The sequence below is a fragment of the Anarrhichthys ocellatus genome, unplaced genomic scaffold (genome assembly GCF_004355925.1).
Source record: "Anarrhichthys ocellatus isolate YVR2014 unplaced genomic scaffold, GSC_Weel_1.0 scaffold118, whole genome shotgun sequence".
NCBI lineage: Eukaryota > Metazoa > Chordata > Actinopteri > Perciformes > Anarhichadidae > Anarrhichthys > Anarrhichthys ocellatus.
Window position 1 is genome coordinate 482,818 of NW_022280148.1, and position 24,744 is coordinate 507,561.

The 24,744-nt window shown below is 42.0% G+C and overlaps 1 protein-coding gene across 4 annotated transcripts in view; it reads left to right on the forward strand.

The window, feature by feature from the left end:
• osbpl8 (oxysterol binding protein-like 8) overlaps window positions 1–24,744 on the forward strand; it is an 86,655-nt gene that overhangs the window by 13,803 nt on the left and 48,108 nt on the right. For 3 of the 4 annotated variants that reach the window (XM_031876884.1, XM_031876886.1, XM_031876885.1), the window contains exon 2: window positions 2,652–2,749. In XM_031876884.1, coding sequence (XP_031732744.1) covers window positions 2,705–2,749 — 45 coding nt within the window. In that variant the 5' untranslated portion in view covers window positions 2,652–2,704. Of the gene's footprint in view, window positions 1–2,651; window positions 2,750–24,744 lie in introns of those variants that run through there. The other variant, XM_031876890.1, reaches the window with a different exon arrangement.

Consider the following 24,744-nt stretch of genomic DNA (forward strand, 5'->3'; position numbering starts at 1 on the left):
GGGGGGGGGGGGGGGGGGGGGGGGGGGGGGGGGGGGGGGGGGGGGGTTGGTGACCTTCTCTTTGTGTCCTCGTCTGATATTAGGCACCATTTGTGTCTCTAGAGTCTCCTAGAGCCGCTTGCTTCCTTCTACTACCTTCTTGGCACCTTTCAAAGGAAACTCTGGAAGAGCTGCTGCTCGGGCTGACAATTTGGGGTCAGTTGTTCTATTGGTCGGTCGATATGCTCTTGTACGACCAAATTCTCCTTGGTTTGCTTCTTAATCTGATCACTTTGGGAGGCGGGAGGGGCATGTGTGCCTCTAAAGCATACATTTGCACTGTTTGAGTTCTCAATTCCTAATTGAGCCAATTTAATACTGTTTGCTGCTGTCGAAAACATATTACAAAGAGAGGGCATCTGCAGTGTCAACCCTCAACTCACAGTAGTCAGTCTTTCTCAGGTGACCTCTCATGGCCACGTAGTCCGACAAGGTGTCATCTCAGTTGGGTCCACAGAGTTCATACCATTAATGTATCCACACAAAACAGCAATCAGCACAAGTGGCTGCCTCCCATAATCTTAAAAGCATTTTCAGAAGGACCACGTGTTGGCAGGCAGCTGCTCCACCCAGAATAATCTCCCCGGAAGCATAGAGTGTAATTAACAGATGGCCCCACTTGTTCATGAACTGATGTTGAGGATTTGGTGTAGTGTTGGCATTAGTGGCGTTACAGTGGCGGACAGTTGGGTCAGGCCTGTGTTTTATTGTGTGCTTGTGCATCTCCTGCATGGAGAGCAAAAATATTTTCACCATTCAAGGGCTAATTAACAAACCTTTACATCAAAATAAGACTTAAAATAAGATTCTTCTTCACCTTTTATTCAGTGCGTTTTTGTTTTGCCCATCTGCCCTACAGTGTGTTATTCTGCTGCTCTGGACTGTAGCCACAGCAATCAGGCTTCCACTGTAGGGTGAACGCACAGTGGCACAATACTTCCCCAAAAGTGAAGCCACAACATCTGGATCACCGCCTGGTGGCTGGCTGTTCATTTAGGAAGCGTTTGATTTCATATGCAGCATCATTTTCTGAGAGGAGCACGCATGTTAAACGTAAATGACGCAGTCGAACATTTAATTGTGTGAAGCCAAAATCAGTTACTTGTGCAGCCCTAGCTACAACGAACGATATACTCCAGTTACGGTGCGTTCACACCAAATTCGCGTCATTCGCGCGAGACCATTTGTGGTCTACGTAATGATGCCGATTTGTAAAAAGTTTGAATTCATTCGTTTTGTTAGTTCTCTCCGCAAGACGACAAGCAACAACTTTAAAAATACTTGTTTTCTCAATGGAGCTTGGATCGATTGGTGCTATTCTATGCTAACACTGTAGCAGCTCCATCCTCACTCAAAATAACGTCATCTACACGTAAATACTGCACCGTCTTTTTCCTTGTTTGTACCATATGGTTTACACACATACATTTATACACAGTTTCGTCCGGTCTCTACTAATATGAGGTATCGTAGAGCTCTGGGTGAACACCTACGGCTGCAGAATTTGTTTCCTGATTCAACAACGACAGGACATCAGTGATGACAGGAGGAGCATCTCAACGCCGATAGGCTATCGTGCCCAAGTTGAAAAATTTCAGCCCACGCGAAATTTGCGTCAATCGCGCCGCGCCATCGCAAATTTGCGTCTCATTGCGTCTGTTCATAGACTTTGTATGTAATCTACTCGCACAAATAATTCGCGCCGCGTTTGGTGTGAACACACCTTTAGTTTGTTTGTCTGTAAAAAATGTTGAAACGGTTCTTAGTAGTAGTATGATAGTCTAAATGTTTCTGTGTATTCCCTTGTGTCTCATACACATGCCTCAACGCTTATTTGGTTTGTCATACGGATTTATTTGTAAAGCAACTTTATTTTGCACAGTCAAGTTTTTTTGTGTTTTTTTTATTACCTCAGAATTTGCTAACAGCAAGACTTTTCCTGTAACATGCCACCCTAAATATACCAAGAACAATAAGTAATTCAAATTCCTGCGAGTAAAGTAACTTACAGCTTGTACCCTCACTGATGTAGCCCTGAGTAACTTCCCAGCGGGTCAGTGGAGCAGCCAGCAGAAACCTTCCTTCGATAGATGAAGGTTAGAAACTGTGTCACGCTCCAAGACTTCAAGAGGGGAAAACAAGCTGAGGCCAGACAGAAAAATATAGACTGGATGGATTTTTCAGGAAAAGGAGCAGACATCGCTGGCGTATTCTCCACCCTCTTCTGCTCGCACTAGAAACAGGCTGTTTATTAAAGGCCTGGAGCTACACCACCTTTGTTCGGGTGGAGACAAAAGGCAGCGGGGAATGGTGAGCAGGTTTCTGCTGCATTCGTATATAATAACAGAAATGAGGGAAATCTTTCGTCGTGCTTGTGTGTTGGAAAACAGCCAGTGTTGTCTGTTTGTTCTCAAATGGGATAGATAAGTAGGCATGATGGCGAGCTAGCCATCCCACATGAGGTCAAAGGGTATTTTAAAAAACCTAGTGCTATTCCAAGGCAGAAAATAAACGTAGAGGACCAAATGATGAACATATTGAAGTGGAAGAAATGAAACCTATGTTGCACTGTTGTCCTGCTGTGGTAACACTCTGCTTCTCCCTCCTAACAGATATGCCGTCGTCAGAGCAGCGCTGACACTCCCGACTCTGGTTCAACACAACCATGGAGTCCTCCTCGGAGTCCCAGCAGGAGCCTGAGAAAACCTTGGTGAGTCAACACACTCGCATATGCAGCTAGTGCCACAAGAAGAAGATAGCCAATAACCTGCTCATCAAAAAACAGGAATTATCAAACAATCGGGAATGCATAAAAAAAAACATTATGGTGCTTTGAAATGGTAATAGGTCCTTGTAACTGCTACACTTTTTGAACCTTGATTAACTTAAGGTGCTAGCTTGCCATGGGCTTGTCCGGCTCGCTGTGGCATACACTGCACTTTTCTGCCAGTAATTAAACTTGTCTGAGGTTCTGCGTATATGTGTGTCAATAGATGGACGAGACCGCTACACTCACTTTAGCTGCAAACACACACCCTGTTTCACAGTCCGACTGCACAATATGTCTCTGTGGAGTGGTATTCACTCACCCACACATAGAATACCACTCCACTTCTCTCAGCTCTCAGGAGTGTGATTCTGCCCTTTCATTTCACCTTCATCAAAAATCCCCAGTTGCCATTTTTGCAGCGAGCAGGAGGGCAATTATAATTGCAGATAACGAGGGTGATAACGGTTCCGGCCATCTCTCCCACGGGCCTCCGCAGACAGTGACACACAATGGGATCGAATGGGAGCCGAGCTAAAAGCCCTTTCCTACTTCTTTGAGTCTTTGCTGAGAGTGGGAGTGAGTTTTAATAACACTTCATGTCTGCTTGTAGTGCGAGCTAATTCCTCCCCCCGCCTCCTCCAGAGCCTATTTCAGTGGCCGCATAATCAAACTGCTGATGCATGAATTGATTTGAAAGCCACGTCGGTATATCTACTGTGTCTTTTGAATGCTTTCTTTTTGATTGAATTGAATTTTACAAATGTGTACCTCTCTCTGGGCCATTGCGTTACTTATCACCCGCAGTGCCGGGACGGTGTGAGACTCGGGCTATGGGACGTAATGTGTGGTTGTCCGGTCCTGCTGTTTGCTAAAAAAGGGCCCGTCGGTAGAGCTGATTGCTCCCAACGCGGGATGAAAGGCTCTGGGAAGCACGCCAGGTGTCTGGTGCTCTGACATCCTCGCAGTCAGGAGACGCTTCAGGAAGGGTTTATGGCAGCCAGCATTCAGTCTGCTGTCATTTGCATTGTACATACTGTAATGAAAGAGCTGGTGACCTGCTGTTCCGAATAGACGGCAGTGAAAAGGCACATAGACAGACATTATGCACTCCAACAATGGGTTTGGGGTAGCTTAGAGGTAAGGACACAGGATCCGTGACAAGGGGATCACTGACTGAGAGGATTTGAGCGGCTGAATGAGAAAAAAAAACGTTCATCCTCGGTGGCTGTTGAATTGCCCCTTTGGCCAGGCTCACCCCCCCCATTTGTTCCAGAGGTGCTTTACAGTTGCCAACAGTACAAGACTAGAAGCTCCGAGATAAGCTCAGGTCTCTCTCATAAATGTCTTTTTAAAATGTAGTCATTGCAATCCCTCAGGAAGCAACATGGGTACCATTCCCATCTGATGCAACACGCCACAAACCAGTTAGCATCAAACATAATGAGACTCATAATACGTCCAGAAGGTTCATGATTGAGCCTTCGTATGTCAGAGTTTGAGTTTTGAATAAAAATGAATAAAAACGTAAAGAATTGCCGAAGTGTGCATCTCTTCTTGTTTACGGCACATAAAGGCCTATATATCGACAGTCTGGAGGCCAAGATCACTTTCGTAATAAAAATCGACAATTGGTGTGTCCCCTAAATAGACTCCTTCCATGCGTGTCAGGAAGCCCTCCACGTCTCAATAAATCATCAGCATGAAAATCTAAAACGATATTTGATTACAGAGGCACCACATTCCAACTGCAACTTTTCTTTCGTGTTTAAGAAACACAGCGTTTCGCCTGCCCGATTGTGTTGACTTGATTTGGTCCTTTTTCCTTGATGTTTGTGCATCTACCATAAGTAGTAGGCTGAGTAGTTTATTATTTTTGGTCTGTTTTAATCGTGTTGATGATATTTCCTGCTTTGTTGTTCTCTAGGCTACAGATAAAGTTTAATGTCGTCAAAAGTCGGTTCTAAACCTTTGGTCCGGACGGAAAGATCTCAACAGCTACTGGATGGATTGCTATGAAATTCTGGACAGATATTCATAGTCCACAGACAATTTATGCTCATGAGTTTGGTGATCCAATTACTTTTTATCAAGTTCCTCCAGCAGGTCAAAAGCCTGACAGTCAAACATCTCAACATTTGCGTAATCGGGTGGCACAAAATTTGGTAAAGAAATGCGTGGTTCCCCTGAATGCCTTCCAATGACTTTTGACTTTTCCTCTAGCGCCACCCTGAGGTAGACATTTGTGGTGAGGAGTTAAATGTCTACTATTGGATGGATAGTTGTAACTGAACGTTGCATCCACTTTTGTTCAACTTGCCATATCTAGTGCACCTAAGAAAAGTTGTCACCCCCTTGGAAGTGTTCATCTTTTGTTTTTTCACACAGTGAAACAGTGAATCAAAGTAGGTTTAATGTCTTTTTTTCACCGAGCAACAGAAAATAGTTCGATACCGCTGCTTCAATTAGCGCTGACCAACATTTCCTAGAATTTGACAAGATCAAGAGAACAGACATGGACTGAATGCCTGTAGAAACTGCCTTGTGGCTGCATTGCATTGAGATAAAGCTGATATCTGTTCCTCTGCTACCATTGATTTGATTTTGAAGCTTTTGCCCCAGTACCAACAAAATATAAATCTTTATTTAAACAGCAATGTCACAGAAATGCAAGTGCCAATGCCAATAGTGCACATTTTGATACCACTGTATTGATTAAGCTGGATTTTGCTTTTGAAAAGCGTCTTAACTGGCAGAGACGGGGTCTTGGTTCTTAGACACACAGAGCCACAGCCTGAGACAGCAATAAGCTACGGGGGGGGGGGGGGCTGAAAGAAGCCAGAGGTGAAAATTGTCTTCAGGCTGCTCTTAGGGAGTGAGAAGCTGAGGCTGCATCAGCTTCTGCACATCAGTAGTGGGACCCGGGGTGCTGTTGACAGAACCGAGCTGACAGCATGGGCTGATGAGACACATTCTCACTACTAAAGTAAACAGGAAGAGCAAGCGTATTCTCCACGGCTTAAGCTTGGCCTCAGACGCGGAACAAGTGCAAATGAAAAGTCTGGAAGTATACAGGAACTGTAAAAAAGACTTGACAAAGGGAACATTAGACGATGTGGGGGAGGTTGCCGATTTTTTTTAATTTTTTTTTCCTCTCCAGGATTTAACCAAGTGCTGTGGAGAACCTTGAGTGGAGTGTCTTCTGCCAAGATTTGCTCAGTCCTTTCCCTGACAGAAAATCTCGAGGGGGGGGCTATTGATTTGAAGGCAGCCATCAAGGCAGTATGGATTTATTAGCACAGAGAATGGAAAAAGGCAGGGGGCATGTATCATCACATGGATCTTATTATTGGAAGAAACGCTCTGTGTGTGTGTTCCCTTAAAGCAGTGATTCTCAACTGGTGGGTCGCGACCCAAAAATGGGTCTCGGACCTGTTTTCAGTGGGTCGCGGGCGTATGCATGACAAAAAAAAAAAAGTTGTAATTTTATTTTGAAGGGCATTTTTTATGCAGCGGAATTATTCCAGCATTTACGGCACTTGTTCAGCAGTGCAGGAAAAACACCGACCAATGGGTTGTGAATCACATCACGTGATGCAGCTCAGCCAATCAAATATGGCCATTCTGACAAGTTTCCTGACTTGAGTGAGATGTACAAACACCACACACGGGGAGAGACGAGGATACAGAGAGCAGAGCAGGACTGTTGAGGTGAGAGTTGTGGTGAAAGTCAAATCATAGGATGATCTCCAAAAGAGAGAAATGTCCAGAGAGACCAGAGTCATTAGACTCTGACTGGACAGACTCATATAGGTGAATTCTTCCAACACTAATTTCTCTTTTTAGAAGATGAGAAAAATATAATATTTTGGCTTTTTCACTTCACTCTGAATGAACTGAATTTAAAGCTGCAGGGCAATTCAGTGAAAATAACTTTTCTAAAATGAATTTCGTTACGTAATTTATTTTTATATCCATTCGTTATTTTACTTGAAATAAGAATAACATTTATTTATGTATTTCTATGTATTATTTTGTAATCCATACAGTTAAATTTGAAAGCTGAGAATAATAATTGTTAAAATATAATTGATGTGTACTTTCTTTATTTGATTTGACTGGCCGCGACCCAAATTATTTATATGTATGTACGTATATATAAATTATATATATAAATAAATAAATAATTTGGGTCGCGGCTTGTCATTAAGGGGTGATGGTGGGTCCCGCAGCCAGACCAGTTGAGAACCACTGCCTTAAAGTATTGCTTTTTAAAGTAGGATCCTTTAGGAATTGTTTAAATCACACTAAGCACTGTTTTTCCTCTGGTGTGAATTGATTGGTGCGCACATGAACACACACGTACACACATGTCTCTTGGAGTTTGGCTCGAGGAGGGTAATACATTGTGTATCAGCTGACTGGCTACAATTATGATGAAGTATGTCTTCTGCTGGCTTCAATGCTGAGAAGAGGCAATCGTGTCTGACATGGTGTATTATATGTGTCCTCTTTTACAAGTCTATCCTGTAGCTATTATGTGCAGGTACTTTATAGTCCGATATGGGGTAGTACCCACTGTGTACAAAACGTCATATACTATAGCAGGATGATGTACTTTTTTCTGTTATGTTTTCCTCCCAAGGTTGGAGGAAAAATGCAGCAGTGCATTTCTCTGAGCATGAATGAGATATTATACCGTGGAATATGCCAGACATAAAATGTTCTGAATTCTGAATGCGTCTTTGCGATATGGCAAAACATAAACAACGTTTCCTACCGGGTAATGTTGATGTATATTGAAATATGAAAGCGTAAATTCCCAAGAAGTAAAGTAAAAATCTGAATTGTTTGAGCTGCAAAAATTAATTTGAATAATAGATAAATAAATTGTACGAAATCAAACCCGTTTATTGTATATTTATAACTGAATTGCAGCTATTCTCAAGAAAATGAATAATGCCGCACCAAATTACTGATATTTTTTTTTACTCCTGCCTCACTCACTACCATAAATGGGTGCTTTGTTATTTCTTCCTCTTTGAAAAAACGTCAAAGTCACAGACTGAATCGCACTCAGCAGGAGTTTCCTGCCAGCAGCTGAGCTCTTTAGTCTAATTAAAATGGCCAGTGTTAAATTGCAAATGAGCTTTACATTTCTGAATGTGATGCACTTTGTGTATTTGACTTTTACTATTTTCAGTCGTCTTGAAGGAAGTTTTGGTGACTTGCTTTGCCACCGCGGAGCACTTCAAGGAACAGTCCTTTTTTTGTCAAGATGCAAATGATAGATTTCATCTAACCCCATGATGTGAATCATGTTCATACTTCTCAGCAGACTAGATGTAGATTACTCTGTTACAACTGTTGCTTTGTAGGCCTGATAAGAAACAAATTGCCAGTTTCCACTATGTGAAATAAGCTTTTCGGTACTCGAAACAGCAGCTACTGCATCTTCAAAATAAAACTGATTCTTCCAATATTGACTAAATGTAGGTGTTCATTTTCAGCCCCACATTCATAAAGCTTGTTTCACTCACATCCAAACAGTCAACACAAAGACTCCATATTCGGAACCAGGGTGGCAAAACTTCATTGCTTTTTTCCTAACCGTTACAAAGGCAGCGCATACCAGAGCCACGCCTTACTTTTCACAATAAAAGCCTTTCGCATTTCGAGTATTTCGCATTTCGTGTCGTTTATTTGCCCTGCCCCTGATGTGTAAAGTCCTTCAGAAGACTGATACCACTGTCATACCTGTCTTTAGCCATCTGTCACCTGTCACCAGCCCACCCTTGAAAGAATGCAACAGACGCGTATCGACTAGCAAACAGAAAATGTGCCAAAGTAGACGGTGGCTTTGAAGTGACTTGCCAGGAATATAAGTAAACAAAACAACATGTGATATGTTGTGTTTTCACACTATATTAAGTTTTTTTTAAAGTACAGTTTACTGCCACCAACTGAGTTATTAAGTTCAAAATCATATTTCAAGCAATCTGGAGACAAAGTTGGTGAGAACAGCAGCAGGCTGCAGTCATGTTGTACCATTCTTTAGAGCCAATAAACTACCCGTCCCTTTTGTCCTAATTGCAGAGTACTGAAAAAAATGTTCTGTTGTGCAAAGTAAACACAGCAGACCTCAGTTTGACCTTGCCCGAGGACACTACATGTGTTTGATGACACGGAAACCATTCGGCTGAATCTGGTTCTGCAGATTATTCACTCTTATGGAAGGCCGGACTGTGTTGCTGCGTCTACAAACGACCTTTTGGTTAATGCGTCTACAGTAATGACAAACTCTCCAACGTACGTTCAATTCCACATGGCTTTAAACGGCCCCCGCTGCCCCGTGTGTGGCAAACAGTTAAGCAGGTTAATGGAAATGGTAGCGCAGGAGTGCATTAAAGCTTGCGTTATTGGGCCCGTAATAAGGTTACAGGGCGGCTGCGTCGTGCATGCGTTGTCCTTTGGGGGGGAGGGGGGGCATCCACGATGGCCCGGGAGATTGGCCCGCTGACTTCGGTTTATTGGCGCAGAAGGGCCTCGGTAAACAAGAGCATGAGGAAGAGCCGTGTGAGTGCTCCGACCTGCACCAATAGCGGCTTCAGCACACTAGATCCTCATTGTGGCTTTCAGTTGAGCCCTTTATAAACGGGCGACAGACCACTTCCTCATTTTGTGGCTGCGTGGTGTTTCGCTGGTTTGTCTGTCAGATGATGTTTGCCGGACAAACGTGTGTAAAAGAGTTGCGTTTTACGTCGAAAATGCCTGATGGGAGGTTCTTAAAGAGAGGAGTAGATGAAGGAATCTATTTTATGGACGGGGTGATAGCAAGAGGGAAGATCATGATTCCAGACTAAAAGCTGAGGAAGAGTAAACAAATACAGACGATGTAACACATTTACAAAGTAGGACAATTACTTGTAGGAGAAGAAGAAAAAGAGGAAAGGGCACTCATCAGAGGGAGAGAGAGAGGCTGGAATTGTCTCGCTTACTCGTTCTCTCTGGCTTGTCTCCTCCCTTCAGTGTTTAGTGTGTCTGTCAGTGTGTGTGGGAGAGACGGGGCTGAGCTCAGTGGCTTGTCGTACCAGGTTTAGTCCGACCGAGAAGCTGTGGCGGCGACAAGCTCACGACACACGGTACGCATTTCCTCTCTTTCTTTCGAGCGAGCCTCAACACCATCTAGCGTCAAAGCAGGAAACACGAGCTGGCGGATTGGACTGCGTGTGAGGCCGAGATGAAGTTGATCATACTGTGTGCAGTCGCATTTGAAGAATTTGCTCCAGTGAAGATGTAGACAGGTTAAAAAAAAGTCAGTCAGCCTTAGAAAATAATTTGTTGTCATGTGTTGCCATAAAAAGAATATGAGCTTTTTAAACTTCTGGCTTGTCTTTGTGATAAAGTTTCACTCTTTGACACTGCGTCTGCTGCGTTGCTTCCGCTCCAGCTCGCCGTTTGCTCGGTATATTGTCACCAAGCACAGCCATGCCACACTGTGCTCAAGGGCTTCGTCGATAGCTAACACAGATCATGCTGCTCCCATTAGTGTGGCGGAGAGAGTCGCTCGGCACAATATTTGCCGCTTAAGAGTCCTGTCTTTCAGATGAATCCTTGCCTGTTTGTAGTGGGAGGCCTGCTGTAGGCTGATAGCCAAACCAGGGCTCTAATCAAGGCTAATGACCGAGAGGGGAGGTCGGTATCTGGTTGCTTGCAACAGAGGATAGAGGAAAATCCAGTGCATTATAGAAACACGATAGCTACTTAACGCAACGCTCTCTAGAAGTCCCATTAAGAACCCAGTGAGGCTTTCAAGTACAGTGTTTTAATTTTCCATCTGGTATGAATTAACAGCAAAAGAAATGCCAACCAGGATTCTTAATTGCTACCTAAATGTGTCACCATGTGTGTGGCTCGTTGGAATGAGGGCAAATTAACCAATTATCTATTGCTGGGATGCAGTTATGTAACAACAGATTTCCAGGAATGGTTGTTTTATTTTTTTTCTGCCCACAAAAGAGGCTCTGCGTGAATCTTGGCTGCAGCACAGGAGTGCAGGCAGCTGGGCCGGAGTGTAATCAGATTGATGGTACCGGCTGAGGCCTGTGTTCATTTACTCTCAACAGCTGCCGGAGTCCGGAGTTTTAATTCGATGCGACTTCCTACAACAGGACAGGGAATCAATTTAGAAACAAGCAATCCAAAGATATTACACAGTGAGCTTAAGTGACCGTTTTCAATTCGGACCACCAAAACACTTTAATGTAATCATATACATTAATTGTAGTAATCAGATTGATTTGCCATTTTGCTTGTTGTCGTTATTGAGTCAAATTTTAGATTCATGCTGGTGGAACAAGTATTGAAAACCTTTACTTAAGTAAAAGTAGCTAAATGATTTCAAATACTCCATTAAAAGTAAATGTCCTGCATTCAAAATCTTACTCAAGTTAAGTACTTAAGTATAGGCAGTAAAAGTGGTATGATATTGGATTTTTAGTTGTGAAGCAATATTAACAATATGCTGTATGTGTTGCTGCAACTGGTTGAGACAAAGCCATGCCTGTTGTTTATGTCTTTGACACAGGAAGATGACGTCTTCAACCTTCATCCTGCGTGCAAAGCTCTGATTGGCTTGTTTTATTCCACCAACCAAACAGCCTTCAGTGAAGACAACAGCTAATATATCATTGAACACATTATAGATATATGGGCATTGATTTGTAGACTAAATGAATCGTACATTCTGTTTTGTAAAGACTTTGATCATAAGATCTTTTAAGTGCTGATTGTCCAGCCCCAATTTTTAAAGTGTCGTAGTACCTAACCTGATTTCTCCATCACAACCATTGTAGATCTTCTATATTGCTGCCATCCTTCCTCTTGGGAACATTTACCCTGTCACCTCCATGCCCTCCCCCCGCCCCCCTTGCAGTGATGAAACTGAGACTCCACTCTACACTGTTAGCCCGAACTAGTTGACTTTACTAGAAAACCGCGTGGAAACCCGTTGCCTCAAACCATTTAAGTTTTTACAAATGGAGGAACTAAACAGATCAAGTTGTGTTAACATAGAACCTTAATGAATGCAGTAGACAAATTTAAGTCCACATTAGTAATCTTTACTAAAACTCATTAGTTCACTTGAATTATTTCTTTTCTTTAGTGTAAGTTTAATGAAATAACTATTTTAAGTTCAACATACATAAGCATATATAAACAAATCACTAATATAACATTATTTATTGCTACTTAAGACCATTAGTTTATTTAAGTAATGTCTTTACTTTTAATTAAATTAATTATACTATTTGATTTTGAGATTTAATGTATTGTTTCAAGAAAATTGTACAGAAGGAAAGAAATTAAACAATACATTTTAATGTTCCAATGTGTTTTATTTTTTCAAAACATGGCATTGTAACTGTTAAAACTGAAAGAAATTCCCCTGTCTGCTGCCAGGTTGAACCACCTCATTGCTGTTTCACACTCATCTGTGGCGGCACGTGAGACATGATTCTTTCGACAGCATCTGTAATCACAAGCAGATCATACAAAATCCCATGAACCCTCAGTGCAACAAATAGCAGACATGCAGTCTAAAAGCTAGTGGCTGTCTGGCATGTAAAGGTTTGCTATGCTATATTCAGAGCTAATATATCATATAACTATTATGTAAAGATATAGTCAAGTAATATCTACCTGAGCAGAGAATGAAGTTGAAGTTGCAAAGAGAATTTGTAAGTTTGAACACGACCTAAGACCTCTGGGTGACTTAAAATAGTTTTCATTAAATATTACAGTTACTTACGCAGGAGCAAAGTCTTCGACTCCATCTGGCTTAAGGACTTTTTCCCATTTATCCCTTTCCAGTTCATTCTCTTCCCAACATCATCGTTGAACATGCGGGCAAGATGTTCCATGTAACCCGTTTTGTGTCATGTCCTCCGATGGTTGCCAGGGAGGACATTTAAAATGGATCAAAAAAGTACTGTTAACACTTTACAGAATGTTTTTTCTACAATTTCACTCTTAAAATCATGCTTTTAAACATGTTTAAAAAAGGAAAGAGAACTTACCAAACAAAGGCTGGCCTCGAGGTAGATCAGTTGCTCTCTCAGGTTTGTCTGAGTTCAGGAGGAAAGGTGAACCTCCCACCCCATTGTATGGTATGCCCCCTGTTGCCTGGGTCCTAATGGTAGGCTGCCTGTTACCTGCCTGCAGTATTTGAGCGGGGGGAAAAAGGCGCGTTTGATGTGCGGATACCCCGGTGTCCGCTGTTTGACGGTGCGCGATCCGGGGGCGACCTGAGTCGACATATGAACTCACAATATGTACACTTCCATTGCATCTTCACAAGAACCTGTGAAAACAAGAAGAAAACTATTGGCTCAACTTTCAGTTCAACAACCCAGTTCCAATAACATTAACTCCACTGCAAAACGTTACCCAGCCTCTGCTAATAACCAACTAATGACCTCGTGCCTTGAGAAGCTAGCTAAGTTACTGCTATAAATGCAATAAATAACTCCTGCGCAACCTAACCAAACACCATTTTGAAAAGCTAACGTAACGTTATCGTCAGCTAGCTTAAAACACAGCACATGCAAACACGTGTTAAAGTTATAAACTGGACCCACAGAAAATCGTTAGCATGCTAACGTTAGCGTTTAGCTTACTTGTTGAAATAAATGCTCCCAGAATGATATCTAACGTTACAGTCAATATGGTGAGAGTACACACTCACCATTCCACTTGGTTCAAAGTTGTTGCAGAAATCCCGCAGCTCCGTCAAAGCCAGGATAGGTTTCGCGGTCGGACGCAGGACGAGCAGACTCCTCTGGGCTCGTGACTGCGCTGCACACGGCACTAATGCTTAATCGAGTGAAATTCAAACGGCCCCCCCCCTCACAGAAACGTAACCTACCAAGTTATGTCTGCTAAACATGATCATTGCACTCAATATTTCAGTTGATTAGTGCAAACTACTAAATAGATTTTGTAATGACAGTTGTTTTACAAAACACGCAAGTATAAGTAATGACTACTCAAAAGTTTAATTTGAAATAAATTCGGGTTTACAGTGTATGTGAGGCCCATGGACCCACCCAACTACCCCCCCCCCACCTCAGCCAACTTTGAAGGCTGATGTGCTGAAATGCTGCTGCTGTCTAATGAAATTGTCTGCAGCCTGTGAGGTCCAATGTCGAGTCCTTCCTCATAAAAGATAAAACCATGGACAAGACACAATTGTCACAAATAGTCCAAACAACTGTAGACCCTACAACCAACAGGTGTCTTTTTTTTAAATCTTTTTTTTTTATCTACTTGCTTCCCAGTTGCCTCTGAGGCAACTTCATTTGGTTTTATGTTGCAATGAAGAGAGAGGATGACAAACAGAAAGCCAGTGGGGTTGCTCCGGTTTGCTCCAGTGTCAGAAATATGCCATGCTGCTGACAATTATCTCTTTATGGATTTCCTCTCTGTCCTCCTCCACCCATATCTGGAGCAGAAGTTAAATGCTCTACATTTAATTGTAGTTCAGCACCTCCCAATACATTTTATGTTAAAACCCACTTTTAGAGCCATTAGTTGTAACTTATTTAACTTTTAAAAAGTGCACCTTAACTCTTGGTTGCAGTCCACATCAGTGCCACTGAGTAGTTCATTGATACTGTCCATTTGGAGGACGCGTTGCACACGTTCCACACATAGCCATGTTCGGGACATTTCTGGACGTCAACCTCTATAAAAACTTAGTGACCAGATGCCACAAGAGCAGAAAAAACTTAAATATGGCATTGCGAAACATCAAGCGGACAAAGTTAATTCCAAAACGGCACTGAATCTGGGGTCGGCAAGTCAGGGAGGAGGGGCCAACTTTGAATGTTGTATTTACAAACCGCAACTGACAAATCCTACTCGTACTACATTTTAGACTGGCCCATATTTGAATTATATCGTTGTAGACCAGAGGATTACAAACTGTGAGACACACCTTCCCAAGGAGGCGTGGGATAGATGGAGGGAGGCGCGGAGGAAGAGGAGGGAGGCAAAGATAATTGCCTGAGGTGAATTGCTGCAATTTCAGTCAAAAACCAGTCATAACGCAGTCGCATCATAACACACAGACGAGATACACTTATTTTTAGATGGTGACCTCCTGAGGATGTCTACATCTCTCATGTCCATCATGAAAAAAATGTCCATACATCTGCCTTCATAGAACAAAGAAACTCATATCTGCAGAACTGTCCTGAGAAGCATCAAGTTTGAGCTTTTTCTCCAATATCAAGTATTCCTGTGACAGTTGTCCGTACATCAGTGGGTACGCTGCAAACTGGAGCTGCTAATCGATAACAATCTGGGCTCAAATATGTCTTAATTTTCTTGTATGCAATTTGAGCTCGCTAAGTCCTTATCTGCTCCCTATCTTTGCTTATTCTCTGCCCATGCAGTCGACACAGACATTTTAATACATGCGGCACTGAAGGCTGCTCAATCTGATAGATTGTAAGTCCTAACTTTCAGCCTTCTGGTCAATTGAATGGATAGTGTTTTACAACCTTGGCTCAGGCCTTACTTTGGACAGTATCTTGGCCACACTCTCTGGTACCACGTGATTAGTTATTTTATCACTGGTGCGAGTTGCAGTTCCAGTCCCGCTGTAAATCAGCCCACATATGGGCGTCTCCCAAGGTCCGTACCTCCATACAGTCGTGCCCCCCATCTCCCCACCCCCGCCTTGGCCATGGACCCACCCAGTGCCGACAGATGTGTCATTGTTCTTTGATTGATAAAGCCTCTCTCACACTACCGCATGCTGGCCCACACTCAGCTAGTGCTGCAGAGGAGGTCGTGTTTGGGAGTTGCACTGTCATGGCAGTTTGGCAAGGTACAAATGACACAAAGCTTTGCGTCGCACAGATGAGATGGCGTTTTGTTATGTTGCTTCTTTTTTCCTAATGGATACATTTTTTTTTATGCATTCTGTGACTTTCGCTGATCTGTGACAACCCAGAAGCTATTTGTTGCAAATTACAGAGTAAGATTGTAAAGTACAGTGTGTTGGGATCTGACTATATGGCTTCGACATGTGCTGTGGAACAAAGAGTCAGGCCTTCCCTTTTGCAAGCAAAGGTTTCATCCTGATTGTAGTTTGAGCACCAAACCCCAACTCTGAAGAAATTCACATTAGGGTGTGAGCTTCCTCCCCCCCAAAAAAACTGTGTTCCTGAAGTTACCTGAAAGCAGCGCTGCAATCTAATTGGCCGAGAGCCAAGACACCCCAGGACCCCTGTGATTCAGCCACCGTTCTACAAAACTACCAGCAACCCCCACCTCAATGCTTTTCCCCTTCGACCTCCGTCGAGCTAGGGAGCACACCAACGTTGTTTCCCTTTTCAACCAAATCCTAGGTTTAACAGTTTATATTCGCTGGCCGAATTCACCAAACTGTCTATTTTATCTTTGTTCGTGTCCACGAAGCGAACCCTTTTAGTCCTGCAGAAGTGAAGAAGCAAGACTTCTTCAGAAAGAGAGAGAGAGAGAGAACTTCCACTCTCCACCAAGCGCCTCGTTTGCTCCGGCCATAAGGACGGGAAAAGCCCTGATCCAGACGACAACGAAGCTCCGACAACGAAGCTCAGAAGAACCCCCCCCCCCCTCAATCACCACGATTGCATCGTACCATAAGGCGAAATAGAGTCTGGGCAGAGTTAGAGAGAGTTAATTTGTGTTTATTTTATCTTCTTTGTGTGCTTAAAGTACTGTTCATTTTTATAACGTGGTGTATGCTCAATAATCGCCGACACTAACGGTCGCTGAGATCGTTGGGGTTGTGGAGAAGCTAGTGTATTTCATGCTACCGTGATCTGTGTTGAGCTAGCCGCCTAGTGAGGTCGAGGTTGCTTCTCGCACACATACACACACACGCACACACACTTCCCCCCCCTCGTTTCAATCGTATGTTGATTTTAGATAGCGTGCTCATGAATGTATAGTTGTTAGTTTAGATATTAGTTGACTAGATCATTAGTATTAGAACGTAATAAACTCTGTTATATTTTAAAGAGCAGCTGTCTGTGATTACTTTGTGCATGTGTATTGTGATAATAGCTGTATATGTGGTCTGTGCTCGAACTTAAACCTTCACTTTCTCTCTGAATGTGTAATAGTACTCAGACTATTGACATTGTGAGTGAACACTAATTATGAGACTCAGTTTTATCGTTTGGTTATTGGTCCCTGTTCGCAGGGTGGTGCCCCGTTATTATTAATAATCATTAATAATTGTTACTGACATTAATAATTCTCTGGATGTCAAGAATTTAGTTTCTTAGATGCTGATAACCCAAACACGCTCCTTTACGTTCCCAACATATTGGTGCCCCCTTTTTGAGGTTATGTTATTCCCAACAAGTGTGTGTTTGTCATCACTCAATTTAATTTCAGCTCTAAGAACAATCATGTGTCATTGCTGTGGTCAGAAGAACTTGAACGATTTGTCACTAATCAGGATCATTGCTTTTTCCACAGAAATGTGACTTTGGCTTTCAAGTGGCTGAACTCGGGTCAGTTTAATTCTAACATGTGCTGGAGGTTACCCTCGAGGTTTCCCCGAGCCTTACAGAGGAGTGAGTGTTTCCCCTGTAACCAGCTGGAGCTCCTTCCTGTCTTGTTTTGATGTCAGGGGTTTACAGTTGGTCTTCATGCAGGAAATTAAGACATTTTCTCATGATTCTGATGATGATTCTACCTCTTAGAGAACTAGTCCTAGGCTGTCACGATAAATCATTTTGGTGGCCCTTAGTTAGTAAACAATATTATTTTTATTTTAGGACCATTTTATGCCACTAACATAATGGCATAGTAAGGTAAGTACACCCTTTTAAAAAATGTTTCAGTATTGTTGATCGCCACTTAGAATAAAAGTCTATTAGGACATCAGTAGAGGACAGCTTGTATCAGGTTGCTTAATTAGGGCGGAAACAGAGAATGAAATAAGATGGCAGATACCATCATTTGCTGAGGCTTGCCTGGAAACCACAAAATGAGCACTTTCCTGTTACTTTCATTCACTCTCGGGGCGCAACCCCAGTAGCTAGACAACAGCAAGTCACCATTTAACGTTAACATCAACTTCATCAACTCAATTTTAGTGTCTTTCATAGCAGAGGGAATATCAGACGAACATTTGCGACGTGCCCTGAAACACGATTTCAAAAGAATGCTAATGTTACTCCGTTTCTCCGTGTTGCTAACACTTAAGGGGTCTGGAGATAGTAGGGAGCCAAACTGTGTTTATTGTGTTTTTGCTGGCAGTTAATGCAGCTTTAAGTTAAAGCTGCACAAACCAACAATTGTATGTTAAAAAGAAAAAAAAGAAATACTGCTTGAAAGTTATATTTATTATAATTCAGCGTTTTTTGTGTTAAATCCTCACTTCTTGCTGACAGTGTGTCAAGTTCTGCCCTTTGTGGCTGTTAAGGATACAGCCACGTGGAAGACGCTTCCATACAGGGAACCAGGGCTAACTCAATGTTCTGTGCATGGAAATGATGTGAATCATAGACTATGGCCTTAACAGTCACCACATCTAAAGGGCGTCTTGTCAGACAGCTCTTCCTACCACCATCACCAAAAACCCATCTGTATTTGTAGCGACCATTCAGTATGACGAGTATACAGCAGAGTAACCAAACAAAAAGAATAAAAACATTCGTAACCATCACTGGATCTCTCAGAATGCTAAGTGTTAGTGACACAAATGACTCAGCTGCTCCTACCGTAGAAAGACTTGCTCTCTTTCTCTTTGAGCGTCTTTTTAAAAAAAATGTGTACTCTTTGTTGCCTTAAATACAAAAGACAGTCCATTCAGTATTAGACCAGCATTTATGTTTTGCCTTTATATCAACATGTTTTGATTCAAAGCTGAATAAACGGCAAAAGGTGCCCTTCAGATATCGAAAAACAAACGACAAAAAAACTGTTATCTCTGTTTTCCCTGCTACTAGAAACTGGGTCATAAATTTGCTGCGAGTGATGTTTAATCATTATGTAATATGTCATGGCATTTTATCCCGCGTAAGCACTCTTCATCCTTCCAGGGGCAGAGAGAACGTGCTGCGTTAAAGGCAGTGTTTGGAGGAGATGAGGGTATTTTCTGTTACACAGTACATACAATATATAGGGTCATTTTTGTTCTAATTACTGTATGTAGTTTGGCTGTGGGTTGATAAACTCTGTGATGCATTTTGAATTACTATGCTGAACTTGTGTTGGTGGGAAGCAATGTAGAGAACTTATGTGCAAGTGTGGGAATGGATAAGGAAATGTATCAATCATTTTAACTTTCAAAGGGTAGTTTATGGACAAGGGTATATTTAACAAGCTGCTCTTAGTTAATTGAAGTCCTAGAAGCAGTGGTTGATTAGCATGTCTGCTCTAGATGCTAAAGTTGACGTGCTTGCTAGCTTGTTTTGCCCGCAAAGTTTTGCGATTCAACTCTGGCCAGGAGCAATGGTTTCAAATGTGTGTCGGGCTTTGTTGAGAGAGTTGGGTGAGCCAGGGGTCAAAACACCGGATAAATAGCGCTATTGGCAGCTCACAGTGGGTGATTAGCCTCCTTAAAGTCTCCACTTAACATTACTCGTAAAGGTGCTAAAGTATGGTGTGATAACCCGAAGACTCACTGGAAGTTAATAATCCCAGCAAACTTGTAAATCAGACTTCCACAGAAAGGAACATATTAGTGAATACCAGCGAGATCATCTCTGAAAATGTCCTGAAAAAGGATTCGTAGAAAAGAGTAGGAACCCTGGAGAAGCTCACAGAACTATTGTGACTGACCAGCACCAGCATGGCCCCGGCTGGCTAACTAGCCTTGTGAGCAGTTGCTTTGTCACAAATGCTTCGCAAGGTGCCAAACAGAAGAACAGCGGGAACAAAATGGCTATAAAAGATGCTGCGAAAAGCTATTGGAAGCATTTGTACTGGTAAAATAATATTAATAATAAAAAAAGGAATGCCTCTCTAGTGGCCCACAAAATCAGCTTCTCTCAAAATGAGAAGAAAAAATAAATGTTTCGCACCATTACTCCCTGCTCCCTGCCTCAGACAAGACTAGAGATATTTCAGTATTGGTTCAGAGCATCTCCTCTGCTGTCCTTGTATGTCGTGTCACTGACACAGCAGGCTGTCGGCTTTGGTCTGAAAGCCAGATAAAAGGCAGCCAAAATTCCCCCTACTCAGACAGCGAAATGTCACCTTGTCTTAAAATACAGCTTTTTCTCTTTTCCCCATCGACAACCAAACCACCTTTCGGTGACGATGTCATTGTTCTGTTTTTATTTGACCTCTTGTTAATGCAGTTGAGGTTGTCTGACATACATGCACCGATACACACTTAAAACATTCGACAAAACATTTGCTCAAACAAAATCTGAATATAAATAGTGTGAAACTTGCCTGTTCTGTGGTAGAGAGGCGATACAATGATTGCATAACTCATATGTGAATACACCTGCACCCAAGGTCGAATTATGGGCCAAATATTACATGTCTATTATGTTTTGTCCTTCGCAGTAGAACGGCAGACTACTTTGGTATCTAAATGTGCGAGTCGTCACTGTGACGTCTATTTGCTTTGAGTCCTATTATCTGACTTTGCCTTTATCTAACACAGCAGGCTGCTCACCGCCCAGTAGTGCAGCAGTACCTGCCACGTCCAGCCTTGTTTTCTGTATTTTCAGTCTCACAATGCACCATATCCGCTAATATCCTGGTGCCATGGATTGCTTTACTCCTCCGGTTTGTCTAAGACCTGATGTTTGGTTTACGCTTAAATGAAAAACTGGGTCATCAAAGTCCATCTGCTGTCTCAGACAAAGACAGGGTAGACGTATGGGACTGTTTCTGGAAAGTCATGTGGATTCTGTTAAAACGTACATTATGATTGTCAGCTGTCATCTTTCCCAGTGTCTGTAATCCGACCTTCGGTGTGAGTGTGCTTTTTTAGCAGTCAGACACTTTTGGAAGAGCCTTTTAAAGTGAATGTAGTAAAAATGTATTTTGTCTTGCATGTTCACCATACAATTCCAGAAAATAAAGTAATAATAAATTTACTTATTGATGAATTAGTCTCCCAGGCCTGCTCCTGATTAAAAGTGGTTTATGGTACTTAGACATTTTGTTTGGCAAGATAATCTTCACAAATGAACTATTAACAATACTATAAACAAACTACACTATAGTCACATGACTTCACATCACCACACAGCTGAAGGCAAACTAGTCGGCATGATGAGGTTTTGTAGTCTCATTCAGCCACTTGCTAACATCTGCCATTTTTAAGACACGTAAAAGCTTCAAAATTCACAAGTATTTTATGTGGTAGAACAAAAAATTTAAATCTCTCAAGCTTGTGTCATCCAAAGACATTATTTCAGGCATCTAACCTAAAACCCATTAAAAAAAAATAGACATTAAGGGTCAGGAAGTGCCAAAATGCAGACTAATTTCTGGGTCTTTACAGAGACCATTTGTGTTAGCTGCTATATTAATGCTCTGAATTTCACGTAGAAACCTTTTAATGGATGAGCAATTTTTCTTCGACTCAAACTTTTGAAATGCCCTACCTCACAGTTTGGGACGCCCTAAAAGTATATTTAACAGGTTGGATTTTATCCTATTGTGGCACATGAAAGAAGATGTTCCCATACAAAACGCTATTGAAATTGATAAGCAACATCCCTGAATTGTTCAAAAACTGGAATTCCAAACTGTTTTGCTTATTCGATCAACTGTCTGGACTTAACCCACTGAAGGGCCCACTATGCAGTGTCGAATATCCCGCCTTCCCAAGGCACCTGACACCAGTTTAATCGATCTGGCTCTTGCCTTCAATCCAATAACTAAAGATGGCCCATATCGGTTCTCTGTGATTAAATAGTATAAGGCCTGAACTGTGCCCCTTCAACCAAAATACAAGCAGCTTGGCAGAAAGATATAGACCACTCCCTCTCTAACGACAGCTTAGATTCATTCTGGAGAGATGTATTTTAACACTTTCTCAGACTCTAAACTGTGCAATCGAACCAGATTTCCCCCAACCAGCCTTATTTGGAATTTCTGATGCGATTGCACATTTGAACACAACTAAACCTAATGCTCTGGCTCCTTTTTGCTAGATGTGCAGTATTATTGAGATGGAAGGAAGCTGTCCCACCCACACATTCTCAATTGCTTGAGGCACATAATATCTTGCCTGAAGCTTGAGAAAATTGGCTACGCTGCACATGAATATGATAAGAGGTTTGGGGGTCCTTTCAAAGCCCCTATGTGGTGTGAGCTTGTGTTGTCACTGACCTCTTACACTTCACACGATGATTACATTTTATTATGGGAGTGGAAGTTTTTTTTTTTTTTTTTTTTTTTTTTTACAATGCCTCTTCTTTGAAACTCTTTTTTGAAAAGAAAAACTGTGCTGTACGTATAATAGGTTTTACAAAGTATCAAATGAGCTATTTTTCCCGGACATGTCTACGTATTGAATGAGTCAAACTTGAGCTGGAAAGAACCCTTTTAATTGGCCTGTCATGCAATTAGATGCACCCCTGTAGTCGAGTTACCCACCAGCCTCCGCTGCTTGATTGTTGATGTATAGTCAAGAAAGCTTTTCAAATACTAATACAGGCCTGCCACATGTAGGGATCCAACTGTGTCTCTCATTACACTGTACCAGTAAAACCCCTCTGAGGCTGCTTTGTCACAGTTGATTTTTATTAGTGACACTTTGAGATTATTCATAGCCGCTCACTTTGTCTCTCCCGTCAGTCTCCACCCCGCCCCCACACACTCATCTGCATAATTAATCAGCACTAATCATCAGGTGAGGCTTTCATAAAGTCTGTCAGTTGAGGAAGTTGGCAACAATTGCCATGAGTTTATCTTTTGTTTAACCAAACTGAAAATGCCATGGTCAAATTATCACACTGGTTGGATATGAATCCGTGAACTATTTCAGAAGAACTATCCGGGATTCCTCCCAGACCTTCAAGTCGCAAACCCCGCTAACATCCCCCGTGCCCCCATGACCGTAGGTCAGTGTTTTGCAACCCAGATGGAGTGGCCAACTTTCCCACCGTGAGGAAAACGAGCTGAGCCAAGATTAAATTAGAAAACCCACTCTGTTGATTGCTCGCCCACAAAGCCTTGTTAATCGACCTCTGACGCTCAGTGAGAGTTGCCTAATCTGTTCGCCTTATTGTTGTAAGCAGCTCTTAGTACTGTCTATCCTCTCAGACAGTGGCTCTAAGGTTCGTAACCAATCAGGACTTAGCATTTTGCGTTCCCTTCCTGATTAACTGAGCAATATCCAATCAGTGGCATTGTTCTGTCTCTCTGTTTGCTGACCTGCCTGTGGTTGGGTTTCGTCTGACTGGATTAGGGCGATCCAGCGTCGTTTTAGGTATGACTCTGACGTCAGTTTTCCACGCCATCCGCTGCAGCCGCAGGGATCATGTGCTAATTGAGCTCTTGTGAAATGGGCAGTTCCACAAAAGCCACATGTCCACCTGAAGAGATAAGGAATATTCTGCAAGTCTGAGAGATGATTGTGAATGTGAGTGTAGTAACTGCTCCTGATGCGTTGTATGACCATGGTGAGTAAACGTGATCAGCGCCCATTTTTCGCTAGCTGCTGTTTGGAGGTGTTTGGGGCCAGAGGTCAACATCTGGCCAATGAAAGCTCCTTTTGCTGCGCTGTGGGTTGGACTTAATACAATTTTTTGGTTGCAATGTGCTTACATCTCTTTAAATGAAAGAGATAAAAACTGTAAATGTATCCTTTTAATACCTATAATAATGAAATCCTGGTAATGGACTCCCAATATCCACAGAATTTATACTGTAAATGTCAAAGCAGGAAACGCATGAATTGTACCATGGAATCTAGACTGTTTAAAAGAAGTGGATGTAGTGACCGTGATTTCACCAATTAGTTTGTGGTTTTAAAGGTTCAACAATTTGGCCATCGCAAAGGCATTTAAAGACGAACCAAAATGTTAGAATTAACTTTCATGAACTGATCAAAAACACGGAAACTCCCAGACGTGGTAACCTCTCAATTACACGATAGCCACGCCCTAAATCATACCCTGATTTATGGTGTATTTAACTCATGTGAAATTATATCAGATAGACTGACATTCATGGTTCCCAGATGATATATCCTAATGACTTTGGTGACTTTTCCTCTTGCTTCACCATGAAGTTGACATTTGTGGGTTTAAGTTAAAAAACTATTCATGGATTGTAACGAAGTGTTGTACACAAATTCAGAATTTAGGAAGTGCTGTCATGGGGTCGAATTGTAAAACTGTCAAATTATTTGGTTTATGACCCAATACCTGCATAACTAATGACATTCCCATCAGCCTCACCTGCACTGTGTTAAGTTAGCAATTATTTGAATTAGCAAATGTTAGCATGCTAACAAGTTAAACACGGTAAACATTATAGCTGCTACTGTAAACACCATTACTACTATAGTCCAGGGCTCAACATTAACTCCTCAAAGTGTTTGCCAGTTGATATTTCAGTGTTGTTTTATTGTTATTGTCGGTGAATGCAACAGTAATTATCAGGTCAGATGAAATAAAAGCATTTGCTCTTGTGAGCTAGTATAAATGTGTGTGTGTGTGTGTGTGTGTGTGTGTGTGTGTGTGTGTGTGTGTGTGTGTGTGTGTGTATATGTGCCAATCCGCTTGTATTGCCATTATCTCCACCATTGCCCGATCTGTTGCCTGTTTTGTGTCAAGTTGTGTCCTCGGTTAACATTTTTGGTTGAACTAATGTCTGTTTTTTCTTTTGTTTTTGTCTCTTGTCTCCTTTTTTTTTTTTTTTTTTTTTTTTTTTTTTTTTTTTTTTTTTTTTTT